This window comes from Semicossyphus pulcher, unplaced genomic scaffold, assembly GCF_022749685.1.
Source record: "Semicossyphus pulcher isolate SPU_LCO1_2020_fin unplaced genomic scaffold, fSemPul1.0.p SCAF_20, whole genome shotgun sequence".
Taxonomy (NCBI): domain Eukaryota; kingdom Metazoa; phylum Chordata; class Actinopteri; order Labriformes; family Labridae; genus Semicossyphus; species Semicossyphus pulcher.
In genome coordinates, this window is record NW_027211694.1 from 3,907,956 (window position 1) to 3,929,024 (window position 21,069).

At 41.6% G+C, this 21,069-nt stretch overlaps 2 protein-coding genes across 2 annotated transcripts; both read right to left on the reverse strand.

Annotated features, from left to right (window-relative positions):
- Positions 1-1,054: 1,054 nt before the first annotated feature.
- LOC138599808 (peroxisomal succinyl-coenzyme A thioesterase-like) lies at positions 1,055-10,079 on the reverse strand. The gene is made up of 10 exons (XM_069671565.1): positions 9,887-10,079; positions 9,425-9,524; positions 7,338-7,528; positions 7,063-7,226; positions 6,827-6,946; positions 6,168-6,244; positions 5,998-6,085; positions 2,546-2,626; positions 1,340-1,475; positions 1,055-1,179 (listed from the first exon to the last, which is right to left on the reverse strand). The coding sequence occupies exons 1-10, from the start codon at positions 10,077-10,079 to the stop codon at positions 1,055-1,057; spliced, it is 1,275 nt and encodes a 424-aa protein (XP_069527666.1).
- Positions 10,080-12,441: 2,362 nt separating this feature from the next.
- cunh12orf56 (chromosome unknown C12orf56 homolog) lies at positions 12,442-20,621 on the reverse strand. The gene is made up of 14 exons (XM_069671516.1): positions 20,370-20,621; positions 18,178-18,373; positions 17,995-18,010; positions 16,506-16,728; positions 15,950-16,105; positions 15,274-15,362; positions 15,038-15,182; positions 14,659-14,753; positions 14,086-14,175; positions 13,896-13,983; positions 13,728-13,802; positions 13,419-13,496; positions 13,082-13,263; positions 12,442-12,547 (listed from the first exon to the last, which is right to left on the reverse strand). Exons 1-14 carry the CDS (start codon positions 20,619-20,621, stop codon positions 12,442-12,444), a joined length of 1,791 nt encoding a protein of 596 aa, XP_069527617.1.
- Positions 20,622-21,069: the final 448 nt, after the last annotated feature.

Below are 21,069 nucleotides of genomic sequence, written 5' to 3' on the forward strand. Positions count from 1 at the left end.
AGTGTCCCGACCAACTCACGTTCAAGTTATTTTTTTTAATGCCACTAATTCAAGATGACAATTTAAATTATGCTTTAATTTGTCCTCGCAAAATGAGTGTCACAAGATAACAGAATAATAATGGTGCATTTATAATTAAAAATGAGTGCCTCAAAGATCCCTGTCAAAGAGGGTTTATATCTGAACAGTGACTGAAGTACAGTCTGATGCGTTGATCAATAATACTCCTTGTTACCGCTGTTGGCACGGCACTCCTAATATACTAATTAAGAGGACACAATGCTCTTAATAATAATAGATTGATTATCTGGTTACCTCAGAACAATAACGCTTCTCAAGATAATTAAGTATGTCACTTATGGTCACGAGATAAATGCATTAAAACACATGTAAGCTAATGCTAATCCTTAGCTGAACAGTATCACGGGGAAGTACAACATAGAACCAAATACAATTTCTAACAGGATAGAATTACTTTTGTTTGTCAAGAGGTTTAAAAAAAACACTGTTTTATCATTTTATATTTTTCATGCATCTCTTGCATCTGTTGTAATTAGTTCAGTCTGGGCTCATTGATCATGAAACAAGACCTTCAGATATTATCAAAACCAATTAATTGCCAATTTTTTATTGTCAATTATTGAACTTTGGTCATTTCAACCAAACTTACATGTTTTAAAAATCCTTATCTGCAAAGTATCTAGTAACTAAGATGTCATATAATTATAATAATAATAATAAACAGTTTAATACAAAAAACAATATTTTCCTCTAAAATGAAGTTATTAGTACTCATTTCTCTCATATGTCACTGTCACATGTAGAAAAAAACCTCCAAGTTTGAATCTTAAAGATGATTTAAAAAAGCAAACTGAATGAATGTTTACATGGGCACATAATTAGGAAACTAGAGGCACAGTTTGATCCCAGCAAACTACCTGATCTGATCCTAAAGAGAATGACAGTAACATAAAATATTTTACAATACTGCTATGTGGTCTTGTTCAACATGGCATCGTCACATAACACTGTATTTTCCAGCTTCCATGATCTTTCATATTCTGGACTTCTGAATTCCCCTGGAGTACAGATGATGCTGTAGATAAACTAAGATCTTCCTCCAGGAGTCTTCCTGAGCGTCTGAGTGGGGTTTGGTTTTTCCTCCCCACAGGATCAAGGCTGAAACACACACAGCTGGATGATTTCATGCTGTATCGTGTGTCTTTAATTTTGATAATATAATGATGCTTTACAATGTGGGGAAAGAGCCTCTAGTTCCAGCTTGGTTTTATTAGTTCATGTTACTCAGCACATCTCTTCCACACACAGAGGAACTCACCTTTGTCTTTACCGGTCAGAAACACAGTCGTTCTGAAGTGAGGCGAGTACGGCGGCTCGATCAGATGTCCAGCGCCGGGGTAATTCAGTGTGGTCAGCAGGTGGCCGTTCCCTGCAGCACGCATCATCTCGGCGATCTGAGGGTCAAAGGTCAACTCAGAGTAGCAAGAACATTTATGTTGCTGGAAGAACATGTGAAGCAAGACTCCCTGTTTTTGTACGTAGGTGACTGAGCTACTAGATTAATTCATACGCTAATTTTCATGACTCTGAACATCCCTTTAAAGGACCAGTTTGCTGATTTTCAACCTCAGTCCTATCATGCTGTTATGGGGAGCTAAAAAATGGGCCCTGGAAAACCTCCACCAGACTACATAAAACGCGCCATCTGGAGGAGGCCAGGGAGCTCGCTAAACTACACTTCCTCAATCTAGGACGCCCGCCTCTGATTTCATGTCTCGTTCAAAATCGTCAGGTTTGAAATGTAGACTGCAGACCTGAAGATTTTTTAGGTGATCCACCGGTACGTTCTTGTCGTATTTCGGATCCTGTACCGCTCTGAGCCATTGCCTGCAGCGATCAATGTCCTTGACTGGAAAAAGGTAGGATTTCCCTCCAGCGTCTCTCGTTAGGCCGTTCCTTTCAGAGGGAGGGGTGCAATGCATGCTGGGTGTTGTAGGAATGTATAATGGGCGAAACCACGAGCTGTTTGTACAACTTTCTCCACAGCTATGGCGCCAATTTCAAATATTATTGCTTCTATTGATTACAGAGAACAGCAGCTTTGACTGACAGCGGCTTTTTACAGGGGAGATGTGTTCCTTTAACTTATACATGTTGTCATGACAACAATTCAACCAGTTCAAATCGGCTAGTTGGCAAGATCATAACCAATTGGATTCATTCCAATCCGTAAAAATATATGAATGCATTAAAGTATAATACTAAGACTAAGAAATGCAACTGAAGGTTTTACTAGAGCAGAAACATGAGAAGCAAATTAATCCACATCTATCTGATCATCTATTTATTTCCATTTTGCAAGCAAAAAAGCTCCACACGTTAGTGACAGTGTAATCTGATTAAAGATATGTTGTTTGTTTTAGTGGCAGCCAACCAAAAGAAAACAAAATATGCTAATTAGGCAGATTTTGCCTAATTGAGACAGTAGACTGTCCTTCACTGTCAGGTGTGTGGGTGGACTCACATCTCCAACAGACTCCACCGTTGGCCAGTTCTGATCATCAGTGCCTTGGACCATCAACATGGGACACTTTATTTTCCCCACCTAAAAGAGAATTTACCACAAGCATTTACCACACGATTTTTCCCAAATGACAGTCATTGATTGCTTGGTCTGCAAGTTACTTAAAGCTCCTGTAAGGAACTTTTGGTTTGTGTTGATTTTGGCGCCCCCTGTGGACAAAGCCGTACCTCTCGTCTCTTTGCTGATTTTGTCCTCTACATGATTAAGTTATGATTGACAAAAAATCTCATCCTGTTTTCTTTTACAGTCATTTGTATCAATCACTTTACATTTTTGCCCTGACCCTTCGATTTCACAGGATCCGTCTCCGGCGCGTTCCGTGTGCAGCGCGACCTCTGGAGTCGATCGCACCCATTCAAGTCAATGATAGTGATTCCACAGCACGCGCCACGGTCCGTCTCCGGCGTGTTCCGTGTGCAGCGCGACCTCCGGAGTCGATCGTGCCCATTCAAGTCAATGATAGTGATTCCACAGCACGCGCCGCAGTCTGTCTCCAGCGCGTCCCAGAAGCGTGTCTCCGCTCTGCTCTGCTAAAGATACGCGCCGGGTCTATTTTTGACGGAGGCCGCTTCAAACACGCGCCAAGCTGAACAGAGCAGATCGTTCCAAACAGGAAGTCACACTGAAAGCAGCATACAGCATCCGGACATTTCAAAATAAAACACCATGTTCAGACTGGTACAGACTCAAGTTTTTTTCCGTTTATTTTAAGATCTCGCGAATCCAGCTGCTTGGGCCAGCGCTCCGCTGCGCTGTGGACCAGACGCGCTTCCTGTGGGCGAGGGCTCACGCCGTTGACGGACCAGAAACGCGCCGCAGACGGATCCTGTGGGATCGAGGGCTGACACCTACCCCCCGCCAGCAGTCTCAGACATTAAAAATAACTATATAGAAATAATCAATCTTGTCGCTGATGGTCTGGTTTGCTTTTGTAGATCATATAGAAAAATCAGTCTCAGTCTGTTTCATGACCAGCGGAAAACTCTGCACAGGAGCTTTAATGCTGCAATTCTTAACTAGAAGCTGTGACACTCTGTACAGCCAAATGTTAAATAATAACTAAAGGTGAATGTGTCTTCTGACCAAATAGGCTTACTTTTTTATGTCAAATTACAAAACTTCACTTTGTTTGACAAACCAGGACAAAACTAGAGATAAGAGGGAACAGAGCGTACGGTAAAATAAAACAAGCTCAGCACGATCACGTTCCTGTTACTGCATTGATCGTAAAAGAGCTGAAAAGACAGCTGTTATGCTTTCGGCTTGTTTAATGACAACAAAAAACACAACAACAATATTGTAATTTAACTTTCTGATACAGACTCTGCTCAAAAACCTCAGACTTGAAGCCTCCTTCAGACCGGCAGTGGGCGGAGAGATGTGCTGTCATAGCAGTTAGAGAGGAGGAGGAGTTTAGAGATGGTGAGATTATAAAAGGGCCTGATGTGTTGAGTTGTAATAACTTGACCATGCTGCACTCCAGTAAGATTGACATGACTCCACTTATTTAGATAGAAGCTATGATAATCTAAAAAGTGACATTTTTAATTAATAAATAACTTAAAGTGAATGTGTCTCTCGTCTGAATGACTGAAGCCTGTTTATTTTGGCTAAAACAAACTGTCCCTAAGATAAGAAGGAACACTGCGTACGGTGTTTAAAAAGTTAGGTACAGCAGGAGTGTGTGACCACATCGTCGGAAAAGGGTTCAAAAGAAAGATTGGTTCTTTATGCTTGTTCTACCAACATCATTGTTTAACAACTCAAACAAACTTGTAACGGAGTGTCTATTTGCACGAGGTGTCACGGCAGCTATTCGGCTATTTACATCCACTGGCTCCACACACAAAAACAGTAAGAGACATGTTCATGCTACGTGCCTCCCTCCCGTGACTAAAGGCACCAAAGTAGGACACAAAAGTAAAGGAAGGGTGACGGTTACATGAAACACCAAATATACCGGAGAATATAGTGCTCCTTTGCCCAGTTCATGCACACTGACTGACTTATAATAGGTACAACTAATAGTAGTATAGTATTCTGTGTGTCTTTAGTGTTAGTGACACACATACATCCTTTTGGGGTGGCCCAACTGGGGCACCGACTTATGCAGGGGTGGCATGAAGCATGTGTCCACACATACACGCAAATGAATAGCATTCAATTGACCCTTCCTTCTAAGCTTTAAGGACTCAAGCAGAAGACGTGTGGTCAGAGTAACAATTTTAAGTACCAAAAGCCACATTGAAATGGAAAGAAAGCTACTCGCAGCCTGTCGCAACACAGCCCGATAATTTTAACACAAGTCCCGCCTCCGACAAGAAAAATAGCCAATCATAGTTTAGGATTTTGGGATGGCACTTGGGGTGGCTAATCAAATTTCTAGGGGGGGCCCAGGACACCTTGGTGCTTGTTTCTGCCATTCTATATAGTAGTGTTGTGACCAAGTCATCTTTGCTCAAGTCCCAAGTAAGTCTCAAGTCATTTGGTCCAAGTCTCAAGCAAGTCTCGAGTCATTTTTTCTTGGGCAAGTCAAGTCAAGTCAAGTCAAGTCGAGTCCTTAGTTAAGGCAAGTCAAGTCCTGAGTCAAGTCACTTTTTTCTACCCAAGTGCTCTTACCTGTAGTATCCAGTCTTTATAAAGAGAAAAGACAAGGTGTTAGTAACTCGTCTAATAATTATATTATTGGCCAATTTATATAACCTGTTCAATAAGTATGACAGTGAATTGTATCTGTATTATCTTGGCACAGACGCAGCCATGATGATGGTCTGCTCTGAGACCGTATTGAGGAGTAACGAGTACGACTGATGAGGATTCTATTTGGGGGCTTTGATGTTGCGTGTTGCCATAGCGATGAGACAGCCAGCCATCCAATCATGACAATCACATACCGGGAGCTTTTTGAGTCGACCAATCATGATTCCCAGTTTGCTCTGCGTACATACTTGATAGTTAGAAACTTGACAGTTTTATCATTTTATATTTAACAGCTGACATTCAAACTTATGAACACATTCAAGTCATCCGAGTCATCATGCCTCATGTCAAGTCTCAAGTCATTAGTTTGCAAGTCCAAGTTTTTTGTCAACTCAAGTTGCAAGTCATTAAAACAGTGACTGGAGTCGACTCGAGTCCAAGTCACCGTATAGCCTACACCCTGGTGCTTTATGTTCTGTTGAATACAGAGGACCTCTGTGGTTTCCATCTGATTTGATCCTTTTGTGAAGTCAGAACCTTCTTATATTTGTTAATAAATGTAGATGACATTTAATAATTCCACCCTAAATAAGAAACCGCCCAAAGTGCATTATATCCCTAATATAAGAGATTGATGACAAACTTTCCTGAAATATGCTCATCTGTATGTAATTTGTACATCATGTACTTACATCCACTTTCTCTAACAGGCCGTCAGTATCTGGAAGACGCTTATACTTCCATATGCTGTTGTTCTCATCCACACCTGCTTCAACATGCCTGCAAACACAAGTAATGATTATTAACATCTTTCCAAATGTTTCCAGATGTATTTATGTCGCCAGAGGAACAGAATACCTACTTGGCAAGGAGTTGATAGAATTTTGCGAGGGTCTTTGGATAAAAGTGGTTTCCACTGACGTAAACACAACAGCAAGGCTAGAAAACAACACAATTATACAACCTCAGAATCTGCATCTGGTTCTGCCTTGTGAGCTATAAGAGACGCAATTTCTTCAGGTTATCGTTCTTTCAAATATCAAGAAGTTCTGGTCAGCAAAATCCAATCCAAATGTACTTACAAAAGGACATTTAACAACAACAATAGTTGATCAAAGTGCTGTACAATCAAACATAAAAGCCCTAAAAACAACACAATAAAAACACAAGACCAATTTAAAGACAACAGGAAAATAAAATAGTAAAAAGCGGAGCCAAAAGCTGAGGAATAAAGGTGAGCTTTGAGGTTTGTTTGAGGAGTGGAGGACGGCCAGACATGATGAAATCTTAAAATCAATCCTAAAATGCACGGGGAGCCAGTGAAGGGAAACCAGAATAGGGGAGATGTGCTCACATTTGCGTGTACGAGCTGCAGCGTTCTGAACAAGCTTTAAGTGCATTGCAGTAAGGAAGGAAGATCACAGACCTGCCTACCCTGAGCTCTCGATGGCTCACGTAGCACAGCATAGCATTCAAGGGTAAAGAAAAAGGAACTAAACCTAGTTAATATTCGTTACTTGCCTTGATAATGGTGCTTTCAGCGGTCAAATAAATGGACACGATTGAGCCAAGGGAAAGACCAAAAATTCCAACTTTGTCTGGGATCACTTGAGGATGGTCCTTGAGAATATTAAATGCAGTCTGTATAAAAACAAAAAAGGGGAAATAAGGAAAAATGAACCTAGATTTTCCAAACTAATGCACAATAGGGAATTGTTCTGAGAACATGAAAAAAATCAGATAAAAATAACACAAACCTCAAAGTATTCTAACTCTACACCTGCTGAGTCCAGCTCACCGGCGGCAAAATACTCCAAAGCAAAAGAAACATAACTGTGGGAAGCAAGCAGGGCCGAACGGTACTCCACAAGCCCTCCACCACCGCCCCACATGTCCAACACCCCGGGGAAGGGTCCAGGACCTGAGGCAAGGAGAAACTGATTTTGGACTTTTCTGAACAAACAAAAATACCAAATCATTAATGCCACAAACTTATACTGCAACTCTTGTTTTTCAGGTCATGCAGGTATACCTGGAGGTATAAAGATGGTGCCTCGTACTCCTTTCTCTTTGACATCGATCCTCTGGACCCCTGGAGCCATGTACCATCTCTCTGTGGGCACAGAGGCCAGAGGAGGCCGCTTCCTGAAGCCCTCAGTGACATGTCCACTGTAGACTGAGATGTTGACCAGCATGGGGCTGCAAGCGTTCATCTTTCTCAACCTGATAAATAAAAGGAAAGCATATAACAGTCATGGTGTGCTAGTTCATGATAATCATGCCATCAGGGCTTCCAGTAGCGTTGTGACGTTCGCGAACGATCCGATTCTTTTGAACGACAGGAAGTCGTAGGTGAGAGCCGTTCTTTTATTAGTTGTGCCCAAATTTCACTGCCTGCCTGAGATCCACTCAATTTATGCCAAATTACCACAGGCAGGTTTTTCCAACTGCAGCTCCGCTATACGAGGTCACGTGCAGCGGAATCATGTCACCACAACATAGTGCCGACGATGAGCGACATTATAACCCTCCGCCAAGTTTGTTGTTTTTTTGTGTAGTCATAAATTATTGGCAAATCAATGACGTTGATTAATTGTTTTTACTTTATTCTGCTGTTTCCCTTACAATTTTAAAAGCGCAGAATTTTACAATTTAATTTTTTTGTCCAAAGCGACGTACATCGGAGAGTTAATACAACACAAGCAACGATCAAGACAGGAGGGAACGAAGTCGGTAAGAGCCAACAAACAGCTTCAAGTGCGGTCAGACACTGGTGCCAACAGGAAGTGTATAGGGCGTTTTTTTGTTTGTTTTTATAATAATCATCATCGTCATGAATATCCTAATCAACATAAACCACATCCTCAATGTCATCATCGTAAATAGCCTCACAGTATCATTAAGGTCGGAGGTGTTCATAAAGAGCTGGGTCTTTAGCTTCTTCTTGAAGGTGAAAGGGACTCTGCGGACCGAGTGGAGTTTGGTAGCTTGTTCCACCACCGGGGGGCGACAGAGGAGAAGAGTCTAGTTAGAGACTTAGGGCCCTGTTGTGATGGGAGTACCAGGCGCCTTTCATTGGCAGAGCATCATTTTGCAATTTCAATTTGATGCGAGCAACAACTGATTTTAAATATGTGTGTGTTAAGACAGGAGAATATACTGCAGGCACATTCAAGTCTGACCACGCTCTACCTCGTAGTGTTGTGACCATAGACTGTATAAAAAGATGGACGACATGACAGCTCCCTAAAAGTGAAGCCAAAACATTCCGGGCGCCCCCTGCAGAGTGGCTGTAGTATAGCTCATAAAGCCCGCCTCCTCCATGTTAACAGATGGGACATGGGTCAAACTATAAAATCAAAATACACGCCCGATAAATTTTTCTCAAACATGGTTTCTGTCATTATAGTTAGTTCTTATCATGCTGATTTACGTCCAATTGTTCAAGTTTATTTTTAATTAGTTATTTGATGCTGTCAAAATGATGATTGACAGCTCTGTTGACAAATTCGGCTCCTGCAGCCGATCAGTTCCGGGTGAACAGAGCGGAGGACGATCGGCGAGTGAAAACGTAACTAAAACGATCACTACAGTCATTGAAGTTTCCACACCTGTGAACGTTAACCTCAGACCAACACAGAGAAGCTGTTCTGGGATCCTTGCTGTTTATTTGGTAAGTTAAGTGTGTGTTTGGGTTAGCGGAAGTGGCTACGGCCGCTTCACTCGCCGATCTCTACTGCGCAGACTCTGGCTCCGTATGACGTCGCCATCGCAAGATGGCAGCGCCTATCACAGGGGCTATTTCGGCATCAATTTCGTACAATGGGAGCAGATGGAGACGCGTTGTCCATCTATATATACAGTCAGTGGTTGTCAACTAACGATGAGCCGTTCTCTTAAACGGCTCTCGGAAAGGAGCAGAGCCATAAGCTCCAGCTCCCTTCAAAGAGCCGTAATCCCCAACACTAGCTTCCAGCATTTCTCTACATAGAAGCAGAATATGTATTAAAATGCTGGGAAATAGGAAACTAATCATCCAGCAAGCCCTTTTGACTGGTCACCGTCCTGCAACAAAATGCTATCCATGATCTTTGGACGTATCAAAGCAGATAACCTTACCTGGGACCCTTGCGACTGCCTGGCTCAGGGTGCATGCTCCACAACAAACCCATTGGTTCTTTTCCAGTGTAGGTGCCCCCAAAACTGATGTCCTCTGCAACTACAAAATCATTGAAATGTCAACAACATCAAAACAAAACATCCAACAAACGTGATTGTCCAGCTCCCCACTAAATGTAAACAAATGTTTGTACATTGAAGTAGTTCAATAAAGTTTGACCAAAAAATACTAATAATAAATGTAAATCATTCGAGCATGGACGGTGACGGGAACCGCAAATACGTTTATCTGTAAGTGACAATTAAATATTCGCAAATGATTAACATCAATGCCTTTCTGACTGTTGATAGTTTGTTAAATAAAGCTTATCTTATCTTAAAACAACAACATCCAACAAGCAAATGATCTGTAAAGTCAAGGACTGACAACCTCACTGCACGTGGAAATGGAAGAAAACCCACCAGACACTATTCCTCTGTAATCACTGACGTAGTGTCCATAAGCCTCCCAGTAGTCCTCGTCCTCAGAGTGGTGGAGGGAGTGAAGTGTTACTGGAGATCCTGGAGGCAGATACTCAACGAGCACCTTGAAAGTCTCGTCAACCAGAGCCCGGACGGGTACAACTGAGAGAACCGGACTGATAGTCTGGGACATGGCTGATTAATCATCTGTAGGGAAATGTTAACGTGCATAAACGCCCTACATTTTATCAATTAACTTAGAAACAACAAAACAAACTGTATAAAAGAAGATCAAAACCAGGGGGGCTCCATCAATGCAGCAGCAGAAAGCTGCACCTACTTGCAGGTATCAACATGACAGCAGGTTAAGGAGCAAAAAACAGACATCTGAGGCAGAGCTGCAGTAGATCAATGATTTAATCACAAAAGTAAGGTTCCAGGCTTACATGAGGCTGGCAGGCAGGTACAGGTAATAGAGATTCCAAGAAACAGGTACAGCACAGGTATCCGACGTGAAGCAAAGACAGAAGCAGCGGGGCATCATAGACAAACTGGCAAGGAACAAATGACGTGAATATATTTAAGTAGTCACTGGTAGTGGTTGGTGAAAAAAAAAAAGGTGGAAAAGTGGGCGTGGAAAGTCCAAGGAGGCGCAGGGTTGATATGATGTGCGATAGGATGTGTGGATGGGGAAAGAAGAGACAGTCTGAGGGCCTCTGGTGGAGAGTTGGAGAGCAGCAAGGAGAAGACTAAAGAAAACTGGAACGTGGCTTAAGATTACTGACAGAGAGTGTGACAGTTTGGTTTGTGAAAAATATCGATAAAAAACAAACTAATATTTTATAAGGAAACATGACACATCACCTCACGTGACAAGCTGGGAACTTTAATGATTTGTACATGAGAGTTGCCAATTAATTTTCTGTAAAAGTATAATGGACTCATGGTTTCAGCCACACTTTGACAGTTCTATTATTTTATTTGTTTGTCATTTAATTGAAGTGGCGAAAAATGTACAATATTTACCTCCGAATTGTAGTGGAGTAAGAGCATGACGTGGCACGAGAAGGAAAACACATTAACCCCCACTTTGAGTAAATATTCTTAGTTATATTCTATCTTTATCAACAAATTGCATTAATTTGGCTGTCACGTGTAGATTCGTGCTGAAGCTTTCTTAAACCAATGAAACATGAAACATGAAACATACGATACTATTACAGTAATTATTCCCGGTAATAAACTGAAGGTATCACGAAGGTATCCTTCCGGATTTCAAAGTAAAAGACGACGTGAGAAAAAAACCAAAAAACATTGTTTCCATAAGTAGCTCAAGATACATATACTGCTGAACTAAGTACTTCATAGACTACTTGTAAAACTACTATGAAGTACTTTTACTGAGTACTTTTCGAGTAATCCTGTGTCAACATCCTTTACAGAAAGCAAGAATAAGGATGCTTCACCCAACTTTGATGTGGAATAAAAACCTTATTTTCCATAATTTGTCGAAGATTAATACACTTGTGAACTTAGTACTTCCTACACTACTTGTATAACAACTATGAAGTACTTTTACTGAGTACTTTTCGAGTAATACTTTGTCAACATCCTTAACAGAAAGCAAGAATAAGGATGCTTCACCCAACTTTGATGTGGAATAAAAACCTTATTTTCCGTAAGTAGTCAAAGATACATATACTGCTGAACTTAGTACTTCCTAGAGTACTTGCATAACAACTATGAAGTACTTTTACTGAGTACTTTTCAAGTAATCCTGTGTCAAAATCCTTAACAGAGAACAAGATTAAAGATATTTCGCCCAACTTTGATGTGGAATAAAAAACGTATTTTCCATAAGTAGTCAAAGATACATATACTGCTGAACTTAGTACTTCCTAGAGTACATGCCTGAATAATATGGAGTACTTTTACTGAGTACTTTTCGAGTAATCCTGTGTCAAAATCCTTAACAGTTAAGGATTTGTTGCCACAAAAAAAACTAAGAAGACATTCCTATCACCCACAGATGCACGTGGTGTTTAGCGATACTAAGCAAACATTAATGCATGATGGCATTGTGGGTTTTGTTGAATTTGCTCAAAGCACCGGTGTGTTTTAAGTACAGCCTTTTAGAGCAGCTAGCATCGATCTGGTTTCTACTCTCTTCCCCCAAAACAAATATAAAGTTCATTAAGCAAAATGATTGTTCAGACATGAGAACTGTTTTTAGATTTATGCAGAATTCTCTTTATTTTCAGAATCATTACATAAGTATAACCTAGAAGGCTTAACCTTAGGAAACATTAAAAAGTTTGTGCTTTAGTCCCTTATACCCACATCCCACTGTCTCAGTATTATAGGTACATTTTTCAAGTGCTTTTATTCCTGCTGGGACAATTTGTTTCGCATCTATAAGCTGCAGTTTACTGCTAAGTACATTCATGGCAGCAGTGGAACAGATATCAATGCACAAAACAAGTCAGACTTCAGTAAAGGCACACACTGTCACAGTCCTTTTCCTCAGGTGTAAGTGCACATGTGTTTGTGTCTGATTATTTGTGCAGAGTCCGGATCAGCTCAACCAGGCGTAGAGTTGGCTGGCTGATTGGGTAGTGAGGTGGAAGCTTCTCGTCTGCACCCGACAGCTTCACAGAGTACCTGCAGGTAAACGATGATCCTTCAGAACAAATATGCCACACGGATCTTAAAAGCAACACCTCAGTTGGATCAACCACGTGTGATTCCTGTTGTATGAGTGATTGTACATAAAATACCGCCATAAACACTGGGCTGATTTTGGTCACCAGGCTTTTGTACTTGGCAAACTTTGGTTTTTATTTTTGGCTGACCGCCTGGGTACATATGGGTCTGTATGTGACTGACTGACTGAGTGAGTGACGGTACTTTCACAGCCGTAGAGAGAGAGAGTTGCGACATCGCAATGGCGGATCATGGAGCATACTGGACCTCCACTGACGCGACTCTCTGTCTATACGGCTCTGGATACTTTGTTCGGGGAGTAGGCGGGCCTGCTTTCAAACAGGTTGTCATCAGCCTCATAAGGACAGTCCTTGTAACACATTGACCTAATGCGGTCAGCCACACACTAGGTTTTGACCTAGTCTTGTTTAGGGATTACCGTCTGACAAACTGCTATTCTGAATCTTGAGCAGAAAAGAGAGCAGCACCGACCTGAACTCCTCTCTGAAGTTGGATCGGAGGTGCTGTGCCAGCTGGCTGTTGTACTGCAGGCAGGCCAGCAGGAGGCGACAGCGCTGGAACAGCAGAACGGACTGAACAGGACTCAGAAAGGACTCCTGCAGGTCTGACAGAACCAGAACCACATGCTGGGCCTGGTAGTCGATGAAGGGCAACTGCAGAGAGAGAAGGAGACCAGTTATGAAGTAAGATTTTAATCAGAGTCCTTCTAAATTGGGTTTCTTCACACTTTAATTTTGAGATGCTACTTGTTAGATACCGTCCTCGCTTGGACAGCTCAACTGAACTGAGTGAGATTGAGGAAGGTTACCAGGTGAGGGTGAGGCTGCAGGACTCTGAGGATCCAGCCAACAGACAGGAAGCTGTCGGCAGGGGAACATCTGCTGGCCTGAAAACACAGAACATTTAAATACAGTGTGAAGTCACATCCTAAATCCAAGGGTTTAGCCTTTGGCACATTCCCGTGCTGGAGCCTGTCTACATCAACAGTTCATGTAGTCTGCCCAAGGGCATCGAACATACTTTCAAGAGATATTAACATGTATCTATGCATGTAAACCAGCAGGCCCCCCTCAATGACAATACTGTTAACAATATTTGGATATGGCCCTAAACTCACCTCCTGTCCTAAAAGCAGCATTTCAAAGAGCAGAGAGCAGGCAGCGTCCAGATACTCAGCTAGTAAGACCTGAAGCTGCCAGGGACAGAGAAGGAGGACTTTAATATTGAATACAGACTGAAGAGAATAGTTGAAATATCATGAATGTGAGTAGAGAGAGCAGCTCACCTCACAGTCAGTCAGAGATACCTGGTTCTCTGTTTGCAACTCTGGATCACATATCAAGGCAAGCAGCATCCTGGAGGCGAGGGCACCTCTGCAGGGAGAAGAAACGTCCTCTTTAAAAGGGCATGTACAGCAGGAAAGAGATTTATCTGTTAAAGTACTGAAATAGACAGAAGACAGGCGAGATGTTTACTTCTTGGCAGAGAGCAGGATTTGTCGGGCCGGTTCGATCTCCGTCTCTCTGAACATGACGGCCAGCGTCTGGACGATCAGAGTGCTCAGCCTAAACAGAAGGATTCAACTGTTATTCTTCTTGAGCCAAAAAATACTGCACATGATACGACTCCCTGGAGCAACACATTTTGTTTTTAAATCCTGTAATGTAAAACGTATTGAAGTGGTGACGCTTAGATGAAGTTAAATCACAATCATTGTTAAAGCAGACATGGAAATATATTCGGTTTTATAGGTAATATGTGCTTTGCATTGACAAATGTATATTCCCTTTGTCTGCTTAAGGAAACAAAGAAATGTAACGTCCTTTTAGACCTCTTATGAACACTAATAACAGAAATCATTAAAAGGATATTGCTGCATAAATAGTTCTGCCAACACAGAGTCTAAAAACCTGACACAGATAAAACATTACGACAACACACACTAAAAGTTTGTGGTGTAAAAACAAAGCAGCTTACAGCCTCAATCAGGGGTAAGATCTGACACACTTTTCTCTCAGACACACTGACACACAAACGCTGAAGCTTACAGTAGTTGATCTGCCGTGTAGACTCCACTGAGGCTCTGACAGCCGTGCAGAGATTCCTCCAGAGTCTCAACCAGGAAGACGCACACCTCGCTGGACTGAAACACAGAACAACAGAGGAAGTCTTCACCAACTGCAACCAGAAAAAGACTATTTTCACTCTAACAATGGTTGCAGATTCATTATCTGTCCATCCATTTATAATTAATCGACTAATCCTTGCAGCTACAAGGATGTGTGTCTCTTTATCCAGCTTAAAGTGAATACACCAGGAGAGTCATCTGTCTTCTTTAAGTTCCCTTCTTTGTGCAACACTAAAGCTTAAATTAAAAATGCATGTCATGAGCTACATATTGTTGCTCATCCATGTTTGACATCTCACCCTCCAGAAGAGTCTGCGCAGTGCGACGTTACGGTGAGCAGCCGTTCTCAGCTCCTGCAGCAGCAGGTAGAGACTCTCCACACTGATCTCCTCCTGCAGGAGCTCTGCGCTCAGCTGACCGAACAGGTGAGCTGTCCGCTCCAAGCTGCACACACACACACAAACACAGGGTAGGTCATTAATAATAATTCAGCCTCTGTTTCGAGCTGTACTCTGTTTCAGTAGAGTTTTGTTACCTGATGGAAGGAAGCAGCTTATCAGGAGAGGAGTGAGGCGAGATACTGCATCTCCTTCTGTAGAGTGGGTCTAACAGCAGAGTGGACCTCTGAACACACACACAGAAACACACACCCCACACAGACTCTTAATATGTGACATTTTTGCATTTAATAGCAGGAAAAGAACAGGTAAATTATATAGAATTAAATGTTACTAGTTTCCATTTAAGTGAGCCAGATTCAGGATCCTGGTACCGAACATGCTGGCTGACTGGCATGGCGTACTGGGACGAGTAATGGGACCTTAAAAGTAAAAATGTCTGCCATGAAAAGGCAACATGTTCATCGAGCTCTGCAGATATTGCACAAAGTCTGTTTACAGGTGTGTGTAGCAGTACTAAAGCATGTGTGGAGTCTAGTCGCTGTAGAGGAAGCGACACCGTCTCGCTGACCCAAATACTCACTAGGGCACCGAATGTGGATTAATCCACCGCTGAAAATAGTCCCCAACAAATGCACTGGTAACCCATGCGTGTGTAACGCTTGCTCAGCTGTTTAAAGAAATAACCTAATCATTCAATTTTAAATAAGATAATATACTTATGAAGTGTTTTGGAAACTTTCCATCATAGATTTTTTGGCAATGGCGAAAACTACAGACATATTTTCCATGTGAGTCTCTGTCATCACTCACAATAATGTAGCTGTTCCATGAGCTCTGTAGATGGAGGTAAAGTCTGGACGTATGTGACACGGCGTAAAGATGCAGCTCGGCCTCCCTCGTCTCTCTGTTGTTCACACCGTTTCTTCTCAATAGGCGAGAAAGGACCGACCCAATCCTCCTCGGCACCTGAAACATTACAACGACACACAACAGGTTGATGTCTTTTTTGGTGAGTCATGCCAAGCTCAGACACCTAAGTAGAGCTACATTCTCTGCTGCTTTACACATACATTAAACATTTTTATTTACATATTCACAAATTTAATCAGCCATGTTGTCTTAAATTTAAATCTGTAAGTAAACATGGATGAGAGAGAGAGAGGCTCTCGTCACTTTAAAGCAAAGTCCAGCTTTGTAGATTTTCTTGAAGCTTTGAGCTTCGTGCATTTGAAAAGATATCAGAGTTTGTTTGAAGCACATTTTTGAATGTTAATGAGCCTTTTTTGTCTTATGAGCAGGTAATTTAGATCACACTGAAAAACAGCCTTGATGACGCCTATCCATTCATTCATCCGTCTGTCTGTACCTGGCCGGTCTCTGTGATGTTCAGCCTGTGATCTGACGGTGATGAGGGAGAGGTGGGGGAACTGGGGGAGCTGGAGCCTGAGTAGACGGAGGATGCTGTGGAGGAAGGCCTGCTCGGAGGGTGTGGGACCCTCAGGAGGCCCAGAGACTCCTGGTCTGGCCAGGAGGCGGAGCGTGTGGGCGGTAAAAGGTGGACCTCCTCTGTCGCATTTTCACTTTGGTTCCTGGGAAAATAGTTACGTGAAAGGGGGAAGGAAATTAATGGAAACAGGCTCATGATGTTCACATACAGTATGTCTTGCATTTACTGTCACCTATATACCAATTTCTAGTCCATAATTAACAAAAAATGATTTTGTACAACCGTCTTTGAGTTGTAAACTGCTTTCAAGTCCCCAAAGATGGATCATAACTTCTTTGAATCTGTGTGTGTTTTATGCGTGTGTGTTTAATGACCTCCCAAGGGTGGTACACTTGAGCATGAGACAGTTTTATAGCAGTGTGGCCTTCGTCGTCACCAGGCAACAATTCAGTGTTCAGTGACAGTAAATCTGTTCACGCGTCCCCTCGCCGCCTCACAGTCAACAAACTGCTTCCTGACTGATGCACAGGAGACGCTCTTGAACACACACACACACAGAGGAATTACAAGGAGGAATAACAATCCCGCTAGAGACATACAAACCAAAAACAGGACGCAAAGATCGACATGTTTCCAGACAGTAACAAAAATTAATTTATTAAGTCTGTGCAAAGGTGAAATAAGCAGCAACATTCCCTAAAAAAATCCCAACTGTTGCCCAATTCATTACACAATTTCTATCCTCTAGAAGTTTGTGGTCCACCAGAGAGGATGCACAGGGCCAATGCATGAACCTCACTCTTCAGCTCAACATGTCCCTCTTTATTAATAAGTCACGAGCTACCTGAGAAGCTGCAGAGGCTCATTATAGAGCCGTCAGAGTGAGGCAGCTTTCACTTTACGCATCATTAAGAAGTTTCACAACTGAAAGTGGAAGATGATATTTGACTTTGTGTCAAATGTTCTTGCATTTCAGGACACTGGCCTGAGAGGCACACATATATAAATGCAGGTATGTACACTCAAAGTTTAACCCTCCAGCTTCTGTCTTTCTCTCGCTTGTAGATCTGCAGACAAAAACAGCTGTAAAGGTTTTATAGCTCAGAGAGTTTGTCTGTCTCCGTGACTCCCAGACAGAACAGCACACTTTGGACAGACAGGTAAAAGAAAGACGCGCAAGGTCACACCACAGAGGGCAGCTAAGACTCAAAAGTCAAATAATGCTAAATGAATGCTGATAAAACGTAATCAAACCACATTATGACGCCTGCAGGAGGTGACTGTTTGAGAGTGTTCATTTCAGGTGGTTAAAAAGTAAAAGCAAGCGGGCCAGTCTCAGCTTCCAGACATGGATATCACTTGACAAACCAGAGACCTGTCTGAATGTGCGAGTGTGTGTAATGCTCACCTGTGTGCAGGATATCCTGTGGGGTGGAAATAAAAGACACAGGATGGTTAAAGTTACATTTAAAAGGTATCAAGTGATAAGGAAAACATTACAGATTTTTATTTTGCATCCATATTTATCAACATTTTATCTGCTTTTTTAACCTCCCCTTTTCCTTCTTTTAAGCAGGTAAACACTCTTTACCTTCGAAGGTGTGCGTTATCCTCGGGCAGTGGCTGTTTCTACGGGAGGGCGGGGCTGCAGGAGGAAGTCCCACCCTCTTGTCTCTCCTCAGCCAATCACGGCTCTTCGGAGCAGGCTTGTCAGTGAGGTAGGTGATACGAATGTGCTGACAGAGTTCTCGGTCCTTCCCATGGAGGAAATCAGGTAAGTCATTGACCTGTGAACAAACAAAATGTGTTCAACGTGTTTAGTGTAATGTATATATATATATTTTATTAAAATATTAATAATAGGCATGCCTGTGTGCTGAAGAAGAAAAACAAATCAAATGTAGCTTAAAAATAATAAAAAGGAGATATTTAATATATGAAATATTTATTTATTTTTCTATAATTTAAATTTGTGTTATTTATTGGTTTCAATATTTATTTATCTATTTCCTCTATTTATTTCCACATTAATTTACGGAGATTTCTACATTTATACCTTTTCTATTTTTATTGACATAATTTTTATTGTATTTATTTTTTCTTTATTTGATTTTTTTTAACATATATTCATTTTCATTTCTCTTTTTATTGTTTGTATTTTATTTTCAACTCATTATCTATTATTCCATATACCTTTTTGAATTTTTTATTTTTTTATTTATTTAATTATTTTTCTGTTTGATAATGAGGGATGATGTCATGCAACAATGCCTGGCTGTCATTGGCTGATCAGTCTGGGTTAGGGGCACTGACAATACATAAATTCACATTAGTGATTCCCTGCAACTTAAAAATAGTTGCAAGCAATTGAGTTTGTCTTTAACCTCCATTTCAAGTTCAAGAGCTCTGCTTGTGCCAGTGTGTTTGACACCTGTACGGTTAGAGGAGGTGTATTAGTCCAGGATTAGTCTAATTCTTTTTGTGGAGTGTTTCCAACCACAGTAGAGGAAAAATCAAGGGGAAAGACAAACGACTCGTCTTAAGATAAAAACTTAACACCTGCGAAGGGCGCAGTGAGGGCAGCCCTGTGCAGCCAACACAGGCAGTAATCTGAAGGTTTAATGTGAACGAGATTAACTCGGCATGGACGAAGTTAAACCTTTAACCTCTCACCGACATGACATAACAAGTGGATAGGCAGTATTTAGAGGCTTATTCAGCTACACACAGCTACTGTTTCAGAAGCATCACCTGAACATGCTGCCAGATATTTAGACTTCATGTCACTGTAGGTATTTAACAGGCAAAATACAACATTACTGAAAGGAAGGTCAACTCATAACTGCAACAGAACATATATTAAAAGACAGGAAATCATATAAGAATGTTATATCTTATAGAGATAGAGATATATCGTATGATGAATGAATGAACAATTTGTCTCTAGTTTTCCGATTTATATTGTTGATGTTGTCAGACAAACAGATAATTTGATGTCACCCCCGCGGTGAGCATTTTTTCACTTTCTTTTTCTACTGTATAAGCAAATAATTGAGTTGAAGTCTTTAACATACATCATCAATATGTTTTTTCAGCATTTTAAGAAACTACTGCCATGATGTCTCAGGTTTCAGGGAAGTAGATAAAGCTTGATATATCTCTTAGTGAGAATAAAGCAGAGGATGCCCCATGTACCACTGACATCTGGAACAGAGGGAGGATTACTAACATGTGGTAACCAGTGGTATAAATATTGAGGGTCAATTGGCTATTAAACACAGAGAATGACATGAGGTAATATAACGATTAATAAAGAGACAGCACAGTTATAGATTAGCTAAACGATGTTGTGTACGTTTGGTACTTTGCTTGGGAAATGTGTGAAACAATTTAACAACAGTCAAAATAGATAAAAAGTATTGATGGTTTAGTTGAACGACATAAAATACATCATCTCATAAAATATTAATCTCATATTAATCTTCTAGGTTATTTTTAAGGTAAGTTTTTGACTTGGGAATGTCTTATTTGACAAAACATTCTCGTCTTTCTATCTCCTTGACAATGGGGACACTGCTTTGGAAGAACAACCCTGGACATGTTTTGAAATGGACTCTTTCACTAGCCTACTTTATTTATAGATTGATTCATCAGTTATCCAAGAACACAATTAGCAAATCATTCAAAAACAAGAATTCTCAGTTGCTCTCAAACGGCTCATCGATTAGTTAAAGCTGTTGTCACAATTTTCAAGCAACTTACTGCTTTCTACCGTTAACTCACCAGCTCGATGTCCCGCACGCGCCTGAAGCTAAAGGCTGCAGTGAGCGTGCGTGGTGGGTACTCGGTTAGGTACACGCACTCATCGCTCAGCACCACGTGCATGTACACCTTATTGATGGTCTCCGATATGACCACGCACGGTTCGTAGGCTCGGATCCGCTCGTACACTGCCCGCTCCGTGTTCCGCTTCAGGAAGGAGTCCAACTTGATGTTCCGGCGGCAGAGGAGGGTGCCGGTGCCGGTCCGAGCCATGCCGGTACCGGCGGAGCCGTTTGTAAACAGTTTGGGACGTTAACCTCCACTTTGGCGCGAGGAAGAGGATCCGCTGTGGCTTTCCATCAGTAAAATTTGTACTTCACGAAGTTTTAAACCAAAAAGCAGGTGATGGTGCTCGTCCAGTCCTGTCTCTGAACACTAAGCAGGTGAACTGCCGCTGTCTAGGTCCATCTCCGCACGGACCTCTCTGATTGGTTGAAGAGGAACGCTGCTGATTGGCTGGAAGATAGACGGATATTTTATAACGTAAACATCGTTCCCAGACTTTTCATAATAAGGTCATGACCCAAGTCCACTACTTGTATATTATTTAAAGCTCTAGATGCTGTTTCATAGCCTTCTTCAAACCACCAGGTAGAAAATGATGGGGAAATAGGTTACATTTCTTGCCGTATCAACCCAAAATTCAATATAATAATAATAA